A 20,303-nucleotide genomic window follows, 5' to 3' on the forward strand; every position below is an offset into this window, starting at 1 on the left:
TCCAAGGAGTGATCAGCAAGACTCACTCACCCTTTAATAGTCCCATATGGCCCGTGTGGAAATCTAATAGGGAATGGAGACTAACAGTAGATTATCGTGGGCTGAATGAAGTCACACCACTGCTGAGCGCTGCTGTGCCAGTTATGTTAGAGCTTCAATATGAACTGGAATCAAAGGCAGCTAAGTGGTATGCCACAATTGACATTGCTAATGCATTTTTCTCCATTCCTTTGGCAACAGAGTGCAGGCCTCAGTTTGCTTTCACTTGGAGGGGCTTCCAGTACACCTGGAATCGACTGCCCCAGGGGTGGAAACACAGCCCCACCATTTGTCATGGACTGATCCAGGCTGTACTAGAAAAGGTGAAGCTCCAGAGCACCTGCAATGCATCAATGACATCATCGTATGGGGTAACCCGGCAGAAGAAGTTTTTGAGAAAGGGAAGAAAATAATCCAAATCCTTTTGAAGGCTGGTTTTGCCATAAAAGAAAGTAAGGTCAAGGGACCTGCGCAGGAGATCCAGTTCTTAGGAGTAAAATGGCAAGATGGGCGTCGTCAGATCCCTGCGGTCATGATCAACAAAATAGCAGCTATGTCCTCACCGACTAATAAAAAGGAAACACAGGCTTTCTTAGGTGTTGTGGGTTTTTGGAGAATGCATATTCCAAATTACAGTCAAATTGTAAGCCCTCTCTACCAAGTTACTCGGAAGAAGAACGATTTTAAATGGGGGCCTGAGCAACGACAAGCCTTTGAACAGATTAAGCGTGAGATTGTTCACGCAGTAGCTCTTGGGCCAGTCCGGACAGGACAAGATATTAAAAATGTGCTCTACACTGCGGCTGGGGAGAATGGCCCTGCCTGGAGCCTTTGGCAGAAAGCACCTGGGGAGACCCGAGGCCGACCTCTGGGGTTTTGGAGTCGGGGATATCGAGGATCCGAGGCTTGCTATACTCCAACTGAAAAAGAGATCTTGGCAGCATATGGAGGAGTTCGATCTGCCTCAGAAGTGGTTGGTACTGAAACACAGCTCTTCTTAGCACCTCGACTGCCAGTGCTGGGCTGGATGTTCAAAGGGAAAGTTTCCTCTACACATTGCGCGACTGACGCCATGTGGAGTCAGTGGATCGCACTGATCACACAGCGGGCTCGCATAGGAAACCCCAGTCGCCCAGGAATGTTAGAAGTGATCTGGACTGCCCAGAAGGCAAAGATTTTGGAATGTCGCCAGAGGAGGAGGTGACACGGGCTGAAGAGGCCCCGCTGTATAATAAACTGCCAGAAAATGAGAGGCAATATGCCCTGTTCACTGATGGGTCCTGTCGCATTGTGGGAAAACATCGGAGGTGGAAGGCTGCTGTATGGAGTCCTACATGACTAGTTGCAGAAACTGCTGAAGGAGAAGGTGAATCGAGTCAGTTTGCAGAGGTGAAAGCCATCCAGCTAGTGTTAGACATTGCTGAAAGAGAAAAGTGGCCAGTGCTCTATCTCTATACTGACTCATGGATGGGGGCAAATGCCCTATGGGGGTGGCTACAGCAATGGAAGAAGGGCAACTGGCAGCGCAGAGGTAAACCCATCTGGGCTGCCGCATTGTGGCAAGATATCGCTGTTCGGATAGAGAAGCTAGTGGTAAAAGTACGTCACGTAGATGCTCATGTACCCAAGAGTCGAGCCACTGAAGAACATCAAAACAACCACCAGGCAGATCAGGCCGCCAAGATTGAAGTGTCTCAGGTGGACCTGGACTGGCAACATAGGGGTGAGCTATTTATGGCTCAGTGGGCCCACGATACCTCAGGCCATCAGGGAAGAGATGCTACATATAGATGGGCTTGAGATGGAGGGGTGGACTTGACCATGGACACTATCGCACAGGTCATCCATGAATGTGAAACATGTGCTGCAATTAAGCAAGCCAAGCGGCAAAAACCCCTGTCGCATGGAGGGCGATGGCTGAAATATAAACAGTGGGAGGCCTGGCAGATTGACTATATCACACTCCCACGAACACGCCAAGGCAAGTGCCATGTGCTTACGATGGTGGAAACAACCACGGGATGGCTGGAAACATACCCTGTGTCCCATGCCACTGCCCAGAACACTATCCTGGGCCTTGAAGAGAAAATTTTATGGCAACACGGCACCCCAGAAAGAATCGAGTCGGACAACGGGACTCACTTCTGAAACAACCTCGTAGACACCTGGGCCAAAGAACATGGCATTGAGTGGGTATATCACATCCCTTATCACGCACCGGCCTCCGGAAAAATTGAACGATACAATGGACTGCTGAAAACTACATTGAGAGCGATGGGGGGTGGAACTTTCAAACACTGGGATACACATTTAACAAAAGCCACCTGGTTAGTTAATACTAGAGGATCTGCCAATCGGGCTGACCCCGCCCAACCAAGAGTTCCACATACTGTAGAAAGGGATAAAGTCCCTGTAGTGCGCATGAGGAGTATGTTAGGAAAGACAGTCTGGGTTAGGCCTCCCTCAAGCAGAGGCAAACCCATTCAAGGGGTTGTTTTTGCTCAAGGACCTGGGTACACCTGGGGGATGATGCAGAAGTACAGGGAAATTCGATGTGTGTCTCAGGGAGATGTGATTTGGGGAGAGAATAGCCAGTGAATTGGGCTGTATGATATTTAACTGCTAAATAACCTGCCAATGCATGTCATTGTATCTATAGTGTCTATATGCCATATCAAGGGTATTATTGTGAGAATTATCCAAATGACTACAGGATGGACTTTTGAAACTGAGCCAAGTACAACAGCGATAGAACTTGAACTGGCACCCAGTGATTTCCTCAAGATCAACATCTTCGACCTGCAGACCAAGGGCATGAGTTACTCCAAATGTACTAGCCACAAGTTCCAGAGGCAGCATACAACAACCCAACATCTCACACCATCTCTCTCTTATCCTGAAGAACTGTTACAACAGATAGAGCCCCAAAATCGATGGACACATTAGAGGGATAGCACATAGGCTAAAGGAACACCATGTGTGTGTGTGTGCGAGGTCGGGGTGGGAGTCCATATACTTATATATAAGACAAGGAAAGTAGTAGTGGTTGATTGGAAAAATGTGAGATCTGGGCATGATGTAGATGGTATAGAATAAGGGGTGGATAATGTCGTGGGTTCAGCTGGGATAGAGTTAATTTTTACAGGAACCTGGGAGGTGGGGGCATAGCCGGGGCAGCTGACCTGGACTAGCCAAGGAGCTATTCCATACCGTGTGACATCATGCTCCGCATATAACTGGGGAGCAGGCCGGGGGGTGCTCTCTGTTTTCGGTGGGGGAAGTGGCGGAGCGTCGGGTCCCGGGTGGTGAGCAGTGCCGCTGTGCATCACTCGTTTTGTATACTCTTTCATTAGTGCCATTGCTATTGTAATTTCTTTGTGTTTGTCCCAGTAAACTGCCTTTATCTCAACCCTCGAGGTTCCAGTTGTTTTTTTTTTTCTTTCTTTTCTCTCCTCCGTCTCCTCCCCATCCCACCGGAGGGAGGCGGAGGAGTGAGCGAGCGGCTGCCTGGTCCTTTGTTACCGGCCGGGCTGAAACCACGACAGGACTGAACCACTAAGAGGAAATGAATGGGGCATAACAGCTCCTAGTGAAATGTAATAATGGAAAAGGTTAATGTCGTGGTTTAACCCCAGCCAGCAACAAAGCACCACACAGCTGCTCACTCACTCCCCCACCCACACGCTAGGATGAAGAAAATCAGGAAAAGAAGTAAAACTCACAGGTTGAGATAAGAATGGTTTAATAGAACGGAAAAGAATAAACTAATAATGATAACACTAATAAAATGACAACAGTAATAATAAAAGGATTGGAATATACAACTGATGCACAGTGCAATTGCTCACCACCTGCCAATTGACACCCAGTTAGTCCCCCGAGTGGTGATTCCCCCTGCCCCCACTCCCCCCAGTTTATATACTGGGCATGACATCCCATGGTATGGAATACCCCGTTGGCCACTTTGGGTCAGGTGCCCTGGCTGTGTCCTCTCTCAGGTTCTTGTGCCCCTCCAGCTTTCTTGCCGGCTGGGCATGAGAATCTGAAAAATCCTTGACTTTAGACTAAACATTACTTAGCAACAACTGAAAACATCAGTTTTTTTCATTAGCAACATTCTTCTCATACTGAACTCAGAACATAGCACTGTACCAGCTACTAGGAAGACAATTAACTCTATCCCAGCTGAAACCAGGACACGAACAAACATAAATGCTACAGGTGGTAGTATAAAAGAGGAATGAATGCAACTACTGTGATATTATAACTGAGCTAAATCAAATATGCATTGAAGTGGCATGGAGCCATTCTCAACATTCACTTCACTTCAGATTTAATAAGAAGGAAATTTAAAGAAAATCAGATTCCACTAGGCCAATTACTTGAAAAGTGTGGATGCTGTCTAAAGAATTCAGCTAAATGGGGTGTTTCCGTTATTCCCTGTTTCTAATTTAGACCTCAACCAGGCAGAATACAATAGTCTACAAATGGTTCCTATTTATAGGAAATAAATCTGTTCTCAAAATGTGCATCTTTTTTAGTGTGGCATGACCAACGTGCACCAAACTACTGCAGGGTACACACCTTGTACTTTTAGCATTAGCTGCATTTCTGAAGGAAAAAGCCTCCTGGAAAAGGCAGCTTCAAAATCTGGGCAGAGCTCCATAAGAGATCTGCTGAGTCAAAGCGTGTTCAATTTGCTGTTTCTGCTAGCAGCCAGATTTTCAGGACACATCCACTGTCCCTGAATAAAACCAGAAACTGTTGGTGCTGTGAACTTCTGAAAATCTGTATCCATAAAGGAGAATACAGTGCTGTGACTACTGCTACTGGCATTTTCTTCAGAAGAAGCACATTCAGACACTGACCTGAAATTGAAGAGAAATACTCTTCAATTATTCTAACAATTTTTTAAAACATTTAAACTAACTGCTGATAAAGTCTATTGATGATACAAAAAAAGTCTAAATGGTTAAAAATTATTAAGGACCTGTCAATTTTGTAGGTCAGTCTGAACTGTCTACCAAGCTAGGTTCATTTAAACAGCATCTGTCTTAGTACATGTGAAACCATACAGGGAAGATAGCTATGCAGAGAGCACAGGTTACTTGAACATACCCTAGAAGGCAGCAGTTCTGAAGTGACTGAACAATTATAGGGCATGAGCACTGGCAGTGTATCTTAGCATCATCCTGTGGATGAGACTGATGGCAATAAATCACTGGTTGTACATACAGCAGAACTATCAGAAGTACCAACTCAAGTTTTCTCATGTCAAAAGTTTTTGAATCTCAAAAAAAATCTCTATTTAGGTTACAACTTTTGTTGTTACTGTCATTTGCAATCTTTAAGGTTTTTTTATTTTAATAAGGGATGGCAAGATATGAGTGTTTCCTGAGGTGTCTGCAGTACGGTTGAAATTTATTGACCTTCAAGTCATTTAGCTAAGCTTTTAGGCAAACCCTTTCTCAGTCTCAGAGAGTGGTGGACAAATGCTTGGCTACTATACTGTTGCATATTTTGTTGCTAATAAATTTAGATAAAATTACAGATACTGATTTTTTTTTAATGTAAAATGTTAACAGTCAAATTAGATATAGAATTTCTCACAGCTGAATAGATTCATGCTGACCTAGGCATGGTGTCTAGAAATATGACTATCCACCTGTTGTTATAAAGGACAAATATCAGACAGACTTCAGACTGAAAAAAATGAATATGAGTACAACTACTCTGAACTAACTGCTCTTAAAGAATCATCCCAAAGCACTTTTAAAATCAAACTTCTTTATTTGAATCTAAAAGGCACTTGTAGATTCATTGTTCTGACTGCAGTGCAGTTTCTGGATCAAGCCTGAAGCTGATGTGATTTGAGCTTGGATTTGGCCCATTGTGCATGTATATGAAATGACACCACTGTCTTCAGAGGCACATTTAACACAGAGAAAAGCATTTTAAGCCCCAGAGAGGCTTAAAAGCTCCTGCTCCCTCCCTGTGTGTCTTTCACAAATGCACAGACACATCCACATAGCCATGCTTGCTTTTCTGCAGCATTGGTAATTGCGAGGTTTTTTTAACTTCTCTCCCATTCAGATGCAAGCAGTAGTTTTGTAATTACTATCAAAATTGGAGCATGGGCTAATCAAAATCAATTATCAGCTGTGAGATGGGAGGAATAAAACAGAGGAAGAACAGCAGGACAGCAAATGGGCTCATGAAATTAAAAATAAAAATAACAAGCAAATCTATGTTTCATCCTGACAAGTGAGGCACTCTGCCTCTCAGTCATCCCTTTCATCATGCAGATGACTGTTCAGTAGCTCTCAGCACATAATAATGCTATCCCTCCCATTCACCAAATTTCTATAGTAGCTGCCAACTGTTTGTATAGCTTCTCGACAATGTGGCAGTACACTCCCCCCAGCAGGAAACAAAACTTCTCTGGGAAGGGAGAAGAGAAAAAAAACCCAAACCCTAGAGCCCACAGATTGGAAGTTCAACAGACCAATTGAGACATGCCCGGTACACAGAAGTGTTGACCTTTTGGCCAATAGGGTTTAAATGACCACAGGTCAGATTCGACAAGGGTATAAATGGAGTCCCTCCAGAGGACATGTTGGAATCAGTCCTCCTCAGAGCAGCGGGTCTGCAGTCGGGGACTCCCCCTTGGGTCGGCGCACCGCTGGAGGTAACTCCTTGAGGGAGAGAGCCCTCAGCTTGTAGGTGAGTGATATGTGCATTTTTAGTCATCACTTTTAAATCTTAAGGATTCTTAAGTCCACTGTGTAGTACTAATTTGCCTTACATCATTGAGCCTGTGGTTTACTAATGTTATTGAAGTTCCAACTAACTAACGTTTTATTGAAGAATAAATCTGACTTTTAACACCTATTGGATTTGATTGTGCGTGCCTCCGTAACAGACAAAAATGATGGGAAAATCGTATTTCACAAACCTATTTAAGAACTCCATAGTTTAAATATTTTCTTGTTTCATTTTACAGGGACTTTTTTTTTTTGCTTAGTATGAAGCCCAGTTACTTTTCACCAGGAGACAGAGTGCCAACCATACCAGATCTAGGAGGCTGGAAAACAAACAGGTGGGAAAATTAATAATAAGTACACATATTTACACTTGCTATGGAGAAACCTTTGTGTCAGAGGAAGCTAGATAATACATGGCATGCCATCTGATTTGCCCAGAGATAGGGCAATGAGATTTACAGATTACAGCTGGTCACAGCCATCACCTAGTTAACCCAGTGCTTGAACAGAATCAGCCCATGGACAAAGAACAGCAAAGACAAAGCAAGAAAGTGCTTCAGCTGGCAGGGCCAGGAAGCAGTGCTGATGGCAGCCACAACTGCAGGTTCAGCCGAGAGGTTGCATGTGCTCCTTGGTTCCCTGTTTTGCTAAAATTTCACAGCAGCATCTATGAATAACACTTTCAGCTACCTCCTGTTAGGTAGGAGATTCTGACTCATGCTGTCGAACAGAGCAGTACACACAAATGTATAACTGCAAGTACTCAGTGTGATACCTCCAGCTTTTACAAAATGGGCAGAACATCCCTTTGGCATAACAAGTCACAGTGAGAAAACATGTGAAACAAAGTCTGCCTCTTTGACTGTCAAGCAGACACTCCTTTCAGATACATTCAATTGTCCAAAAGCTAGTTGTCTGGTCTATACTACTCATGTAAGTCTATTGATTCTCTAGTAAATGTAAAGAGTTGCTCATAAGAGCAATTCAGTGTAGTGTTGTACAGATAACTGACGGAGAGGAGTTGGGACACGCTCTGGAGTTGCTCCTTTCCCCTGGAGGAGTGTGAATGACTACATCCCTGAGCACTTACACAAGAAATGTTAGGCAACCCAAGATTTCTTGTAGAGCAGAATCAAGATAAGGTTCTCAGTTCTTATTTTCAGAGTGGTGAATGACCAGGCTCAGCATTTACAGACCAAGAAAAACTCCAGGTGTAGAAAGGGAAGGTGGTCCACATGTTCCATGACACTTTCTATCACAATAATAAGTAGAAGAGTGGGAAAGAGAAAAAGTTTTTTTCTTGGAGAGTCTGAGGTTAGGCAACAATTCCCATTAGAAACAGGCATCATAGCATCCCTGCCTTTTACTTTAAGTGTGAAATGTATTTCTGACCTTGGCTGCCCCAAAAGAAGTAGACAATAGTGTGTATCTTAAATTAAATTTTAAAAAAGCCAAAGAAACATACTGAACAAATCACAAAAACTCTGAAAAAAAATCCTCTCTCAAACACAGTTCTCCCATGGGAACAGCATGCAAGAGAGCACATGGAGCACACATGACAAATCATTGTGTCTATTCATATCACTCAGGCCACTGCTAAGAGGCTCTCAGATATTAAAATAACTTATAAAGGAAGACATCACTGAAATTAGTTCTAGCTTTCTTTTGGAGCCAGCTTTACTTAAAAAAGCCTTAAGAGTGCTTGGATCCTGACTAACCCATGTCTGATTAAAATGACACACTCTTATGGAGACATCTTGACATTCACGTAACGCAAGGTAATATAAGTACCAGCCATTTTAGGTTCTGCTATTCTGATGAAGTTTGCTCATCATTTTTACACTTGAGGCACAAGACTTACAGCATAATGTATAACCAGCTGTGGTTAAAAACAACATGATGAAAAATTAAATTAAAAGACAAATCCCACACTTGGTATCTCATTTTTCCCATGAAATATGGAAACACTTTCTGGCATCTTAGCAGTTACTCTCCACACTAGCATGTTGCTGGTTTTAGTAGTATGAATAGTGCACATTAACCGAATTCACAGAAAACACAATGGTTTCAATGAAATATATGCAACACATTTTAAAGTAAGGTATTCATTGTTTTTCCAGAAAAAAAATCCACCGTACATTTGGGTATAGGAATGCTTGGCCACTGTGTCTGGAAATAAGTTTTCCAAAATAATTTACACTGTCACAGCAGGTGAGTGATACCAAATAATCTTTGTGCTATTTAATATGAATTTGAAGTTCTACTTACCAATCCTGCACAGCATTGAAAGACTCTTCATTCGTGATGTCATACATTAAAATGAAGCCCATTGCACCCCGATAGTAAGCTGTGGTAATTGTTCTGTACCTCTCCTGACCTGCTGTGTCCTGAAAGAATAACAAACAAAATTTTTACATGTTGCAAATAAATTAACAAATTATATTATCTTTTATTTTTTTAATAGAAAGAAAACTCTGGCAACAGTTATTGTACAACTCTGCAACCCTACTCATAAAATCAAGGGGGAGCAAACTGAGAATAACAGAAAAAAAGGAGAATTCTGCATTGGATCATAATATGAGGGACGCATCTGTTCTGTCATGAGGTGGGAGTAGAGAGAAGCAGAAAGTCATGGCCCTCTGCCAGGTCATATATCCTAAGTAACTCTCTGATTTATATCATTCAACCTGAGACTCGGGTAAGAACCTTGTCTCCTGCTCCTGCCTTGTACCTTCTCAGTCTGACAGAGGGACAGGTAAAATCTCATGTTCTGGATAAAATGCTGGGACAAAATAGCAACCTTAAGATCTTCATAATGAGATCAGGATGGTTCCTGAAGTCTGGAAACATCCTGACCAAGAAGGCAATGTCTAATTGCTCTGTTCTTGCGATTCTAAGCCATTGGTGCTCATGTCAACTTAAGCTGGAGGGCAGGGCATTTAAAATAAACATCTGACAGAAGAAAGTCTGCTAGCAGTCCCTTACCATGAAACAGTTTTCTCTCTCATTCTCTGCATCTCATTCAATTCAATGCCTTTAAAATAAGAAATGTTAAGTCTTCCTTTCTCCCACTGCTTGCTTTACTTATTTCCAGTAAAAGTTTTTGCAGGGCAGGGACTACGTGTTACAACATTTATATGCAATATCTAGCATAACCACCCATTGTCTATACTAAGATTGTGAGACAACAGCAATAACTAAAATACAGGAAATGCATAACTATTTCCTGTTCCAGCACACCTATTTGATATTTTTAAACCATAAATATTAAAAGCTTTAGATGAAACATCCATAACATTTCAGTGCAACTGTAACTAACAGATAATCTGCGCATATTCAATTTTAACAAACTTGGAACTTAATTTCATTATCTCAGATTTTTTTGTGTGGATAAGAAATAATTTACAATACAGACAAATGTATTTAATTTGCCTTGCTGCAGAAAGAGAAGAATAACCAATGATAAACAATGTTTTATTTGGTGTGTTTTCTGAAATGGTTCCTGGGCTAGTACTGAACAAAAAAAAAATAGAATAAGTGGGCCTCCTTCTTTACACATACATAATTCATTTTGTAAACAAATAAAGTTTAAAAAGGCAATTCTACATACATCAGAAACCACTTAGAAAATAAGAAACATAACAAAGACAGTTACTGAAACCAAACAAGGTCTCAGGTGAAATATATGGATTCTGTTCATTCTGGCTTATAACCGCTACTGCTTTGATGTAGTTTCAGTGATCCAAGCTGCAAAGCTAATGTAGAAGTTAGACTCTAACAGGTCTCACAGAAGGTTAGGTTATGTCTGTGTGGGAAATGCCAGGCAGACCTAAACTTTTTCTGCTTATGCTCTGAGCTGGCTAAGCCTGTAACAGCTATGGTCTGGAGATTGGATAGCCACTCCCAAATTTTCTGGTGGTATTACTGAATATTAAGGTGCTAACACTCTTGCACTAAGCCTGTACATATTGTAATACTCCGAGGTCAGTTCTTTCTCAGTAGGTCATAGTCTGTCAATAAGATGAAAATATCATTGAAATGTTGAGTAAAATCATTTATTAGCAGAAGAAATACCACCTGCTATTATTTAAAACCATTTCTTTGTATTTCTTTTATGGAATAAGGTTTACTCTCACATGTTTTGTTGGATTCATTTATTTGATTTGATATTACAGAAATGAGCTGAGAGGGCCAGAAGGAAAATATGGCCAATAGCAAGTATGCAGCCTTTCTGTACAGAAGAGATATGATTTTCAAACAAGTTTTGTCAGTGTCTATCTGCTTTTTTGTCAGTCAGAGATATGTATTGTTGGAAAAACAATGGTATGACAACCAGGAGCCCACTCCTACTGAAGCAAATCTTATTTTGCCACAGGTGATTTCCACTGAAGCCTATCTACAGATAAGGGTGAACAGCCCTAGCAATAAAACTGTAAGTCAGCGATGCTTCCTGTCCAAGACACCAACTATTTTCTGCGCAGTGTTCAAGGCAGCTAGTGTAGGCTTAGGCACTCTTGATTACAGAGAATAAAATATGAGTGTAAAGGAAGACAAACAAAAATAAAAGTTCTTAAATAATTTTACACAAAGAGAAATGAAGCTGCAGATGAAGATCCAAACACTGACTGACTTTGGGATAGGAGATGCTCTTCTGGACCTAGGCATTTGATTTGGGTCAGTCTGGGACGGAACCAGGTATTTGGGGCTGTTCCCAATACAGGCATCTAATATGTGCCTGCAGCTAATATTATGTTAATGTGATGATAAAAAAAAAGATTTTCTAAAGTGGTATTTCAGTATATGGCAGAGATGGATGACCATGAATAAAGTGTAGTTTATTAGTTTCCAACATCGATAAACACATTTGTTGTGGTTTAACCCCAGTCAGCAACTAAGCACCACACAGCCGCTCACTCCCCCCCCCCATCCCCCCCCGCCCAGTGGGATGGGGCAGAAAATTGGGAAAAGAAGTAAAATTTGTGGATTGAGATAAGAACGGTTTAATAGAACAGAAAAGAAGAAACTAATGATAACACTAATAAAATGACAACAGTAATAATAAAAGGATTGGAATATACAAATGATGCACAGTGCAATTGCTCACCACCTGCCAACTGACACCCAGTTAGCCCCCTGAGTGGTGATTCCCGCCCCCCCCCTCCTCCCAGTTCATATATTAGCTGTGACGTCCCATGGTATGGAATACCCCGTTGACCACTTTGGGTCAGCTGCCCTGGCTGTGTCCCCTCCCAACTTCTTGTGCCCCTCCAGCTTTCTCACTGGCTGGGCAAGAGAATCTGAAAAATCCTTGACTTTAGACTAAACACTACTGAGCAACAACTGAAAACATCAGTGTGTTATCAACATTCTTCGCATACTGAACCCAAAGCAGCACTATACCAGCTACTAGGAAGACAATTAACACTATCCCAGCTGAAACCAGAACACATTCCTTGTTGTACAAGGAAGCAACTAAAATTTTAATTGACCTAATATACAAATTATGCAGTAGAGTGTTTATGATCTTGTAAAAAATGAACCCAAATATGAGTAATCAATATTGTCAAAACTTTTGTGTTCCACATATTCATAAGCATCCCCTTGTATTCTTACTAGAATATATTCACAAATGCCCTAAAGACAGCTCCTTTTGTACTACTGTTAAGGAACCTAAATACCATTTGTTAGGAGAAATAGCACATTAGAAACATAAAATACATTAATATTAAATATTATATTTTATTACAATGATTTAATTTCTTTGAAACAGCTAATACATCAATATAAGTGGCCTTTTTCTGTGTTTATTAGCTTTTATTCTTACAGAAGAACTGAGCAGAAACGAACAAATTTCAATACTTCATCATATTTATATCTGTAAATTACTATGATTTTATCCTCAGGTACTCTTTTGTACTTGTATGTGAAGAAAACCTTCCCTAATTCAGGTATGGTTACTGGCTGCTGCTATGTTATCTTAGTCTATTTTGCAAGACCATGGAATTAATCTGATGACCACCTTTTAAGGTTTAAATTCTGAAATATAACATCTGTGTTTTGCACTGACTGATGTTTATTTCTAAGGAAACTAAATAAAATAAGCCTGAGGAACAATAAAATTTGACCTATTATTGACTGGCGTGCTAACCAAGGCCGTTCATTTCCATCTTTGATGGGCTGAAAACCAGACACATAGATCGTCTTGGGGGCCTTCTCATTCATGTAGGTAATGTCTGGTAAGGACAATGGACTGTTCATTAAAGAAGTAGAGTGGAAAAGCAGAAGGGAATGAATGACAGTGAGGGAATGCTTTATGAAAAGTTCCATGCACAGAAGACAAAAAGAGGTATTTTAAATATCTTAGTCAAAACAAACCAAAAAGGGTCTCAGCAGCTGCAAGAAATATTTTCAAATATTATATTCACTTTCATAAATTCTGTTTTTAATACAGTTCCCACAATTCCATTAAGTTCTGGTTACGTGATCCTATATTAGTGAGTCTTTCTTAATAGGCACCAGATTTTAGATATTAAATCACAGAATGATAAGGCTTAGTAGACATAGTACTTCAGAAATTATCCAGTTTCTGAGCATTGCATGCAGCACACTGGCTAATAGCCCATGGTCCTGAATATTTCGAAGACTCCAAGACTTGCACAGTTTGGCCTTGTGTGCTCTGATGTCTCTAGTATGAGTCTGGGCTTTTTTTTATTAATTTTTTTTTCCACTTATGACTAAAATTAGGTATTTGCAAACATTTTTATGCTCCATGTATATGTATATGTATAATTTCATATTACTAAAATTAATTGGTTTTTACCAGAAAGTCAAGAGCTAAAAGGACCAGTAAAGTTTTTCCATCAGTAAAGATCTTGAATAGGGCATGTATATTTATAGGCAGTGAAAGAGGAATGGTAGAGGTATAGATTGGATACAAAATATCTGTTTCTGGCTCAGGGTGAGGACAGCAATTTGGTATGTATTTGGCCAACCCTCCTTTATCATATATGTATCAAATAGTATGGAGACAGATAATTCCAGATTACCTTGGCTGTTCATTTGAGTTACACTTAGAGCTGTGAATTTGACAGTACAATAAAGCTTAAAGTGAAGATATGTTATTTTTACAGTAACCACATGAACCAGGTTTTGTCCTGTGCTTCTCCCTTGAAACCACCCTTTAATAATATTATGGGAAATTTCCTACAGATTCTCATTATTACTGTGTTGCTGCCATAGCATTGAAGGCCTTAGTGTATGGGGAATGCACCAGCTGCTAACAACAAATGGTCCCAGAGGAATGGGAGATATAACATAATAGTTGTCTGTGCAAGTAGAAACACTTAGGAATAGCAAGCTAGTTGGCTCAAGAAGAACTTGTATTTCACAGGAAATGAATGTTCATCTGTCTGTATTTCTATGTGCCTAACACTTTCTGTTGGAAGTGCTGTTTGTTGAGAAATGGTGCTGCTGGGATAGTCAGCTCCTCCTGCTCCAGCAGCTTTTCTACTTGTCCTCTCTCTTTGTGCCCTGCCCACTTGCTTCTGGTATAGACCCATAGCTGCTCTTCCTGGGTTGTTAGCAGCAGGTTTATCCCTGCCCACCCCTCCACCTCAAGAGGATTTTTGCAGAGGTTGTCCCTTGCCCCTCCCTGAATGGCTCTCTGACTGGTTTTTTTTGTTTGTCATACTTTTCCTTTTATCCTTTCTTCCCCAAGACCCCAGACATCCCTGAGGAAAGATCAGAGACATCTTTTGTGCTGCTCTGAAATGAGCCAGTTTAGATTTTCATTCACTTACTGCCTTGAGTCTTTTTATGTATCAGTAGGAGAAATTAGAGAAATATAGAGTGTCTTTGATGGAGTATATAAATAACCTTTGGGAAGCAACAGCAGGAAAGAAACATGAAACTCATAAAGGAGCAGCAGTTCTTGATTGCTGTGCCAACTTTGTTTACCTTAACAGAAAATTTTGACCTGCAAAGTGAGAATTCACCCAAGTCACATTTCTAATTTTATCTTTCTGTTTGCCTTGCCTTCAAATATTGTGGATGTGCAGCAGAGAAATCCTCCTCTACTGCTGCCAGTTTTTTGGCACATAACACAAGCTGTATTGTGATACGAGTAAAACTAGTAATGTGGGGAAGTGGATCTAAAAAGGCATTTGAAAGTTTAGCATACAGGACAGAAATGCAGAGGCACAGAGTCACTCAAGTGTGCTACAAAATAAGTTTGTGTTTTGCAGACTGAATTCCTTCATGACAGTCTCATTAAAAGTTCTTGCTGCCAAACGCTGTTTGCTTTCACCTTCAAAACTGTCTGCATTAATAATGAGCAACTCCACTTGGAAGTTATTTACATAAAGTATTGTTCCTGTCAGTGGTGCAGTGCTAGGCAAGGGTGGGAGGGAGAGCATGCACTCAGCAAATGAATTCAAGGGCCTAATTTAACATATTTCTCAAAAATATTGGTATAGTCTAAGCTGGTACAGCGCATTCTGGATGAAATCTAGTTTAGCAGGATTTGACAGTAAGGGGGGTTTGCTTCTGCTAATTCAACTCAGCTAGCTAAACTTTGCAAGCCTAAATAGTTACAATTTTCAAGATTACTATTACATCCTTGATTTCTCTGGTTTGTACTTTGGTTGTGGCCTGTCCTGCTCTGTTGGAGGTGAGGTTCAATTCCTCTTGTCCTCCTTCCCCATCTTTGGACATACTTTATACAGCATCTGTCAGATCAGTAGGGCCCGGCATTCTGTTCAAAAGTAAAACAGGTTAATTAAAGTACCACTTTATACTTTAACCAACCTTCATGCTAGGTGTTAAGAAGAATTTCTCTTTCTGGAAAGGCTAAGGTTTTGCTTTCAAGATCTTTTCTTTCTTTTATTTTATGAAAAGTGTTACAGAATCAAACATTAAGTACAGCTGCCAAAAATGTATAGTGGAAATCATAAATTTACAAAATTTAATTTGCACTTCATGTAATAAAGCAAGCTTGTAACTACAGCTAGTGAAAAATCGGTTGAATAACCTTCTATTTGTATTATTTTCAAATACTTGTAAATCAGACTGTAATATTTCCTTCTTTTTCTCTTTTTTTTATATCTTTGTACTCAGAGAGCAAAAATGTGTCCTAGTGCATAATGGAGGAACAAAGGCACTTAATATGGACTGAAATTACTGTATTAAGAATAAAACTTTTATTAAAAATAATTTTGGAATGCTGACATCTGGCACTGAATTCTGGCAAAGCTTGAGAGGATCAGAACAACCTGCTTTTGAGTGAAAGGGACACAAAGAAATATTAGATCTATAATAACATTACAAGGAATGGTAGTCTTTGAAACCTGACACTCAAATACACTATGGACAATCTTCAGACTTGAGAGAAAGTCTCCTTAACCTCCAGGAGTGTCAAGGGTAATTTAGACACTAAGCAAACAGTGGTTTTCATACTTAGAGTGGGATAAGGATAGGTTGCAACAAAGTCAATCCTAATGCTGTGAGACTTATGCCTATTAAGAAACTAAGAAGCAGAGCTGTTTCATCCACAGATGAAGCAGCCACTAAACAGACCTTCAGTCCTTGTCTCACTTGGCTTTGGTGACTGCTAAAGGTATTTGCAACTTGCCAGAGTTTCAAACTGGCTCTTCAATCCACAAAGCTCTTGGTCGCCTAAAAATTGGTGTGCTCTAGCCTTACGATAAGTGTGGGGGGGTTGCGGGGTGGGGCATTGTTTTGTTTTGGTTTGGTTTTGGTGGGGTTTTTTTACAGTTGTACTAAAGCTTTTACATCTTTGCCTGATCTTCCACCATTTTTTAAAGGCATTTGCCTTTCATTTAGCAGAGATAGGAAAAAAACCTGAGCTATATTGTAAGTTCAGAGACTTAGAGTCAACTGACCATTATCACAGAGAACTATGTTGAGGTATATTGGAATGCCAGGGTACCTTCCTCTTCCCATTTCTGTACTTTGATTATATACTTCTAAGTCTTTTGGATTAACTACTTCTCTCTAGAACTTGTTATTCGTAAAATAAGAATAATAAGCTTTCAGCTTTCTCTCTCCCTTGTCATTCTGTCCTATTCTGCATCTTGAAGACAGCTTTCTCTACTGAATTCTCTAATGAATTCTCTAGTTCTCTAATGAATTACTCATATTTAATTAACTTGCCCTTATTATTCAGGATGAGGTGGGATCCATGGATAGAGAAAAGTTTCACTAGCTCTATGTTAGTGGCTCATTGCACTGAACAAATTTGCCTAATGGTGTCATCATGTTACAATATTAGGTGAATGCTTGCCTGCTGATTAGCTAACAGTACCTCCTAACTATTGAGAGCTATGAACATAATTCTTTCCTCATGACAACACTGAGCTTAGCACATTTTTTTTCTGGGCCTTCTTTAGAAGAACTGTTTTGTAACTCTCCAACTCTAAGAGAAAAAAAGAATTAGTGGTACAAAGGACCTTTTAAAGCCATAAATCAAGCATTCTTGCCAGAAACTCTCTCTCCACCTCTGCTTTTCCTTGCGATAAACCCCTGTGTTTAACTCTGCAGTGTAGTTTCTCTTGTTTGGAACAAGTTACAGGAATGTTCCTATATAAATATTAATAACCTTCCAAACCTTCCCAGGAGTAAAAGAATGCATTTCTGTGAAGAATATTAAGTTTACAAAACATGTTTAAAGGTTCATTAGAATTACTATCAACTTACGCTTTTTACATAAAAATGTTTTAAATCTCAATTACCTATAAAAAGGAGAAGAGACAATCTGCAACACAGAACAAGCCACATTTAACCTATTTTAAGCAAGAAACTATAAATGCAATATTTCAGCCATGGCTGAAGTTAAATCTTATTCAGAACTTCCATGAGGGCTGGTAAAAGACATGGCTTAGTACTTTAGGAAACCTGCAGAATAAAAGTACTGGACTACACTGTGGTCTGTGCTGAAACAGTTTCCTCCTGCCTTGGTAAATTAATGCTTCTGCAGAGCTGTCTGGAAGTTTCCTTGTAGGGAGATCTTCAGGTAACTTCTGTATCCTCTTTCTATGACTGTGGCAGACATTGTTTTCTGGGGCAGACAAAGACACCTAAAGAAATTCTGGTAGCTCTTTGTATAGCACACCTTAGATAGGTATTTTAAGATTCTAAGGGTCAGCTGAAAAAGCACCTGGTGCTTTCTGGAGAACTTCACCAATGATATATTGAAGGTGCAGAATGCCACCATCTTTTCTCCACTAGCAACACAGTAGAAATAAACTTACCTGTTCTTTGGCCATTTTTCTTAAGCATCCATTACTGGCAACCATCACAGAGGAAGTACTGGACTAACTGGACCTTTGTCTGATGCAATACGGTCACTATTATGATCTTATAAAACATCCAAGAAGGCTCAAGTGTCAGGTGTTATCAAAATCTTGCTAGAAAATCTGATTTTTTTTTTCTACAAAGCGGGATGAACAACAGTGCTCTCAATAACAGTTCAAAGAAAGATGTATTTATCTGAAAGTTTCTTCAATAAAAGAAGCAGAAAGTCAAGCAAAAAACAGGTCTCAAAAGAAGAAAGATATTAACTAGGAAATTTTCCTCCTATATTTATATTTCAAAAAGCATCAGGCAGAAAAACAGCAGCAAGATTTCTACACTTGAAGGAATAGGCTTTAAGTTTTACAAGTGTCTACTGAGCTTGGCAAGAGAATCTAGAACCAGCTTGTAATAAAAAGTATGTGACAAACTTTATAAATGCATAGGTGGGCTGATGCACTTTGAGAAAAAGAAATGTCCAGAAGTCCCCCTGCAAAGAAGTAAATTCTGAAATGAATTCAAGCTTTCAGGTGTTTTGCTGGATGAGGACTAGAATGCTAATCACATTCTGGGATAAAGTCTCAGATGAACAAACATCTGATTTTTTAGACTTAGGCAGAGAAAGAGAGGTGAGGCTTAACGTATGTCCTGGTTTCAGCTGGGATAGAGTTAACTGTCTTCCTAGTAGCTGGTACAGTGCTGTGTTTTTGAGTTCAGTATGCGAAGAATGTTGATAACACTGATGTTTTCAGTTGTTGCTCAGTAGTGTTTAGACTAAAGTCAAGGGTTTTTCAGATTCTCACGCCCAGCCGGCAAGAAGGCTGGAGGGGCGCAAGAAGTTGGCACAGGACAGAGCCAGGGCACCTGACCCAAATTGTTCAACAGGGTATTCCATACCATGGGACATCCCATCTAGTGTATAAATTGGGGGGAGTGGGGACGGGGGATCACCGCTTAGGCATCATTTGTACATTCCAATCCTCTTATTATTACTGTTGTCATTTCATTAGTGTTAACATTATCATTATTAGTTTCTTCTTTCCTGTTCTATTAAACCATTCTTATTTCAACCCATGAGTTTTACTTCTTTTCCCAATTTTTTCCCCCACCCCACTGGGTGGGGGGAGTGAGTGAGCAGCTGTGTGGTGCTTAGATGCTGGGTGGGGTTAAACCATGACAACGTAATTTTTAAAACTAATGATTTCTGTTTAGAAATTCAGAAGAAGACTGTGAAACTGCTGGTGATTTATCATTTAGAAGTGATGACCATTTTTAACCGTTACATATGAGTAACAGTTTGCTGACTACTCATAGACAGTAAATAATATGACCCTATTGGGGGAAAAACACCCCCCCCAAATTTTTCTTTACTAAAAATACTCATGATTTCAGTGCTAAATTAAATGAAGAAATAATACTGTCACGCTGGATTTTTGATGCAATGTTATTTCACTGGAAAATGCTGAATTATCCAAATGAACTTTTGCTGAAGTTTCTATTTGTGTGGAAAAATTTCATTACAGAAGGTAATTGGATCAAATCCAACCCATCAAGGGATTAATGGCTAAAACCATAAAGTAAATCCCACCAGAAATAGGTACTATGTTACAGGTTGTAGAAATCCATGGAATAACAAAATCATAAAAACATTTGGTTGAAAGACACTGTTGGATATGGTAGGCCTGAATATCCCAGGCTGTCTTCTAGTTCACATTTACAGGCTTATAGAGTAACAACATATGCAAAGGCACATGAGATGCCATATAACTTTACATCTGAGAATTTATGCAATTATTTTGAAGATTCGCTTCTATTACATCACCTAAACACAACAGAATCTTTTAGAATCCAAGCAGATAGATTTCTCAGTTTTCTGAGTAACTCAGAGAGTTTCTAATTATACAGTCCTGATTTTATTTTCCTTTGGCTTACTTTTTAAGCAAGTGAAACAGTGGATTATGGGATCCAACGACATGAAGTTTTCAAGCAGAATACAGTTAAAGAAAAAAGTCTTCTTGGATCTGTAGCTGTAATAGTTACATTATGTCCACACTTAGTTTTCTTTTAAGTAAAAAAATATATGTCTAAAGACAGAAAACCTAGATCGCATAATTAGTAAATGAATTAAACTTTTAGGAAGATCCAAAATCATTTATGCTGATCAAATAAAGGGGGACAATTTTATCAGTCCTG

The 20,303-nt window shown here is 39.9% G+C and overlaps 1 protein-coding gene across 2 annotated transcripts in view; it reads right to left on the minus strand.

Moving 5' to 3' along the window:
• RAB3C (RAB3C, member RAS oncogene family) overlaps window positions 1-20,303 on the minus strand; it is a 136,333-nt gene that overhangs the window by 60,698 nt on the left and 55,332 nt on the right. For both annotated transcript variants that reach the window (XM_049795398.1, XM_049795399.1), the window contains exon 3: window positions 9,072-9,190. In XM_049795398.1, the coding sequence (XP_049651355.1) occupies window positions 9,072-9,190 (119 nt within the window). The remainder of the gene's footprint in view (window positions 1-9,071; window positions 9,191-20,303) is intronic.

This window comes from Accipiter gentilis, chromosome Z (genome assembly GCF_929443795.1).
Source record: "Accipiter gentilis chromosome Z, bAccGen1.1, whole genome shotgun sequence".
Lineage (NCBI taxonomy): Eukaryota > Metazoa > Chordata > Aves > Accipitriformes > Accipitridae > Astur > Astur gentilis.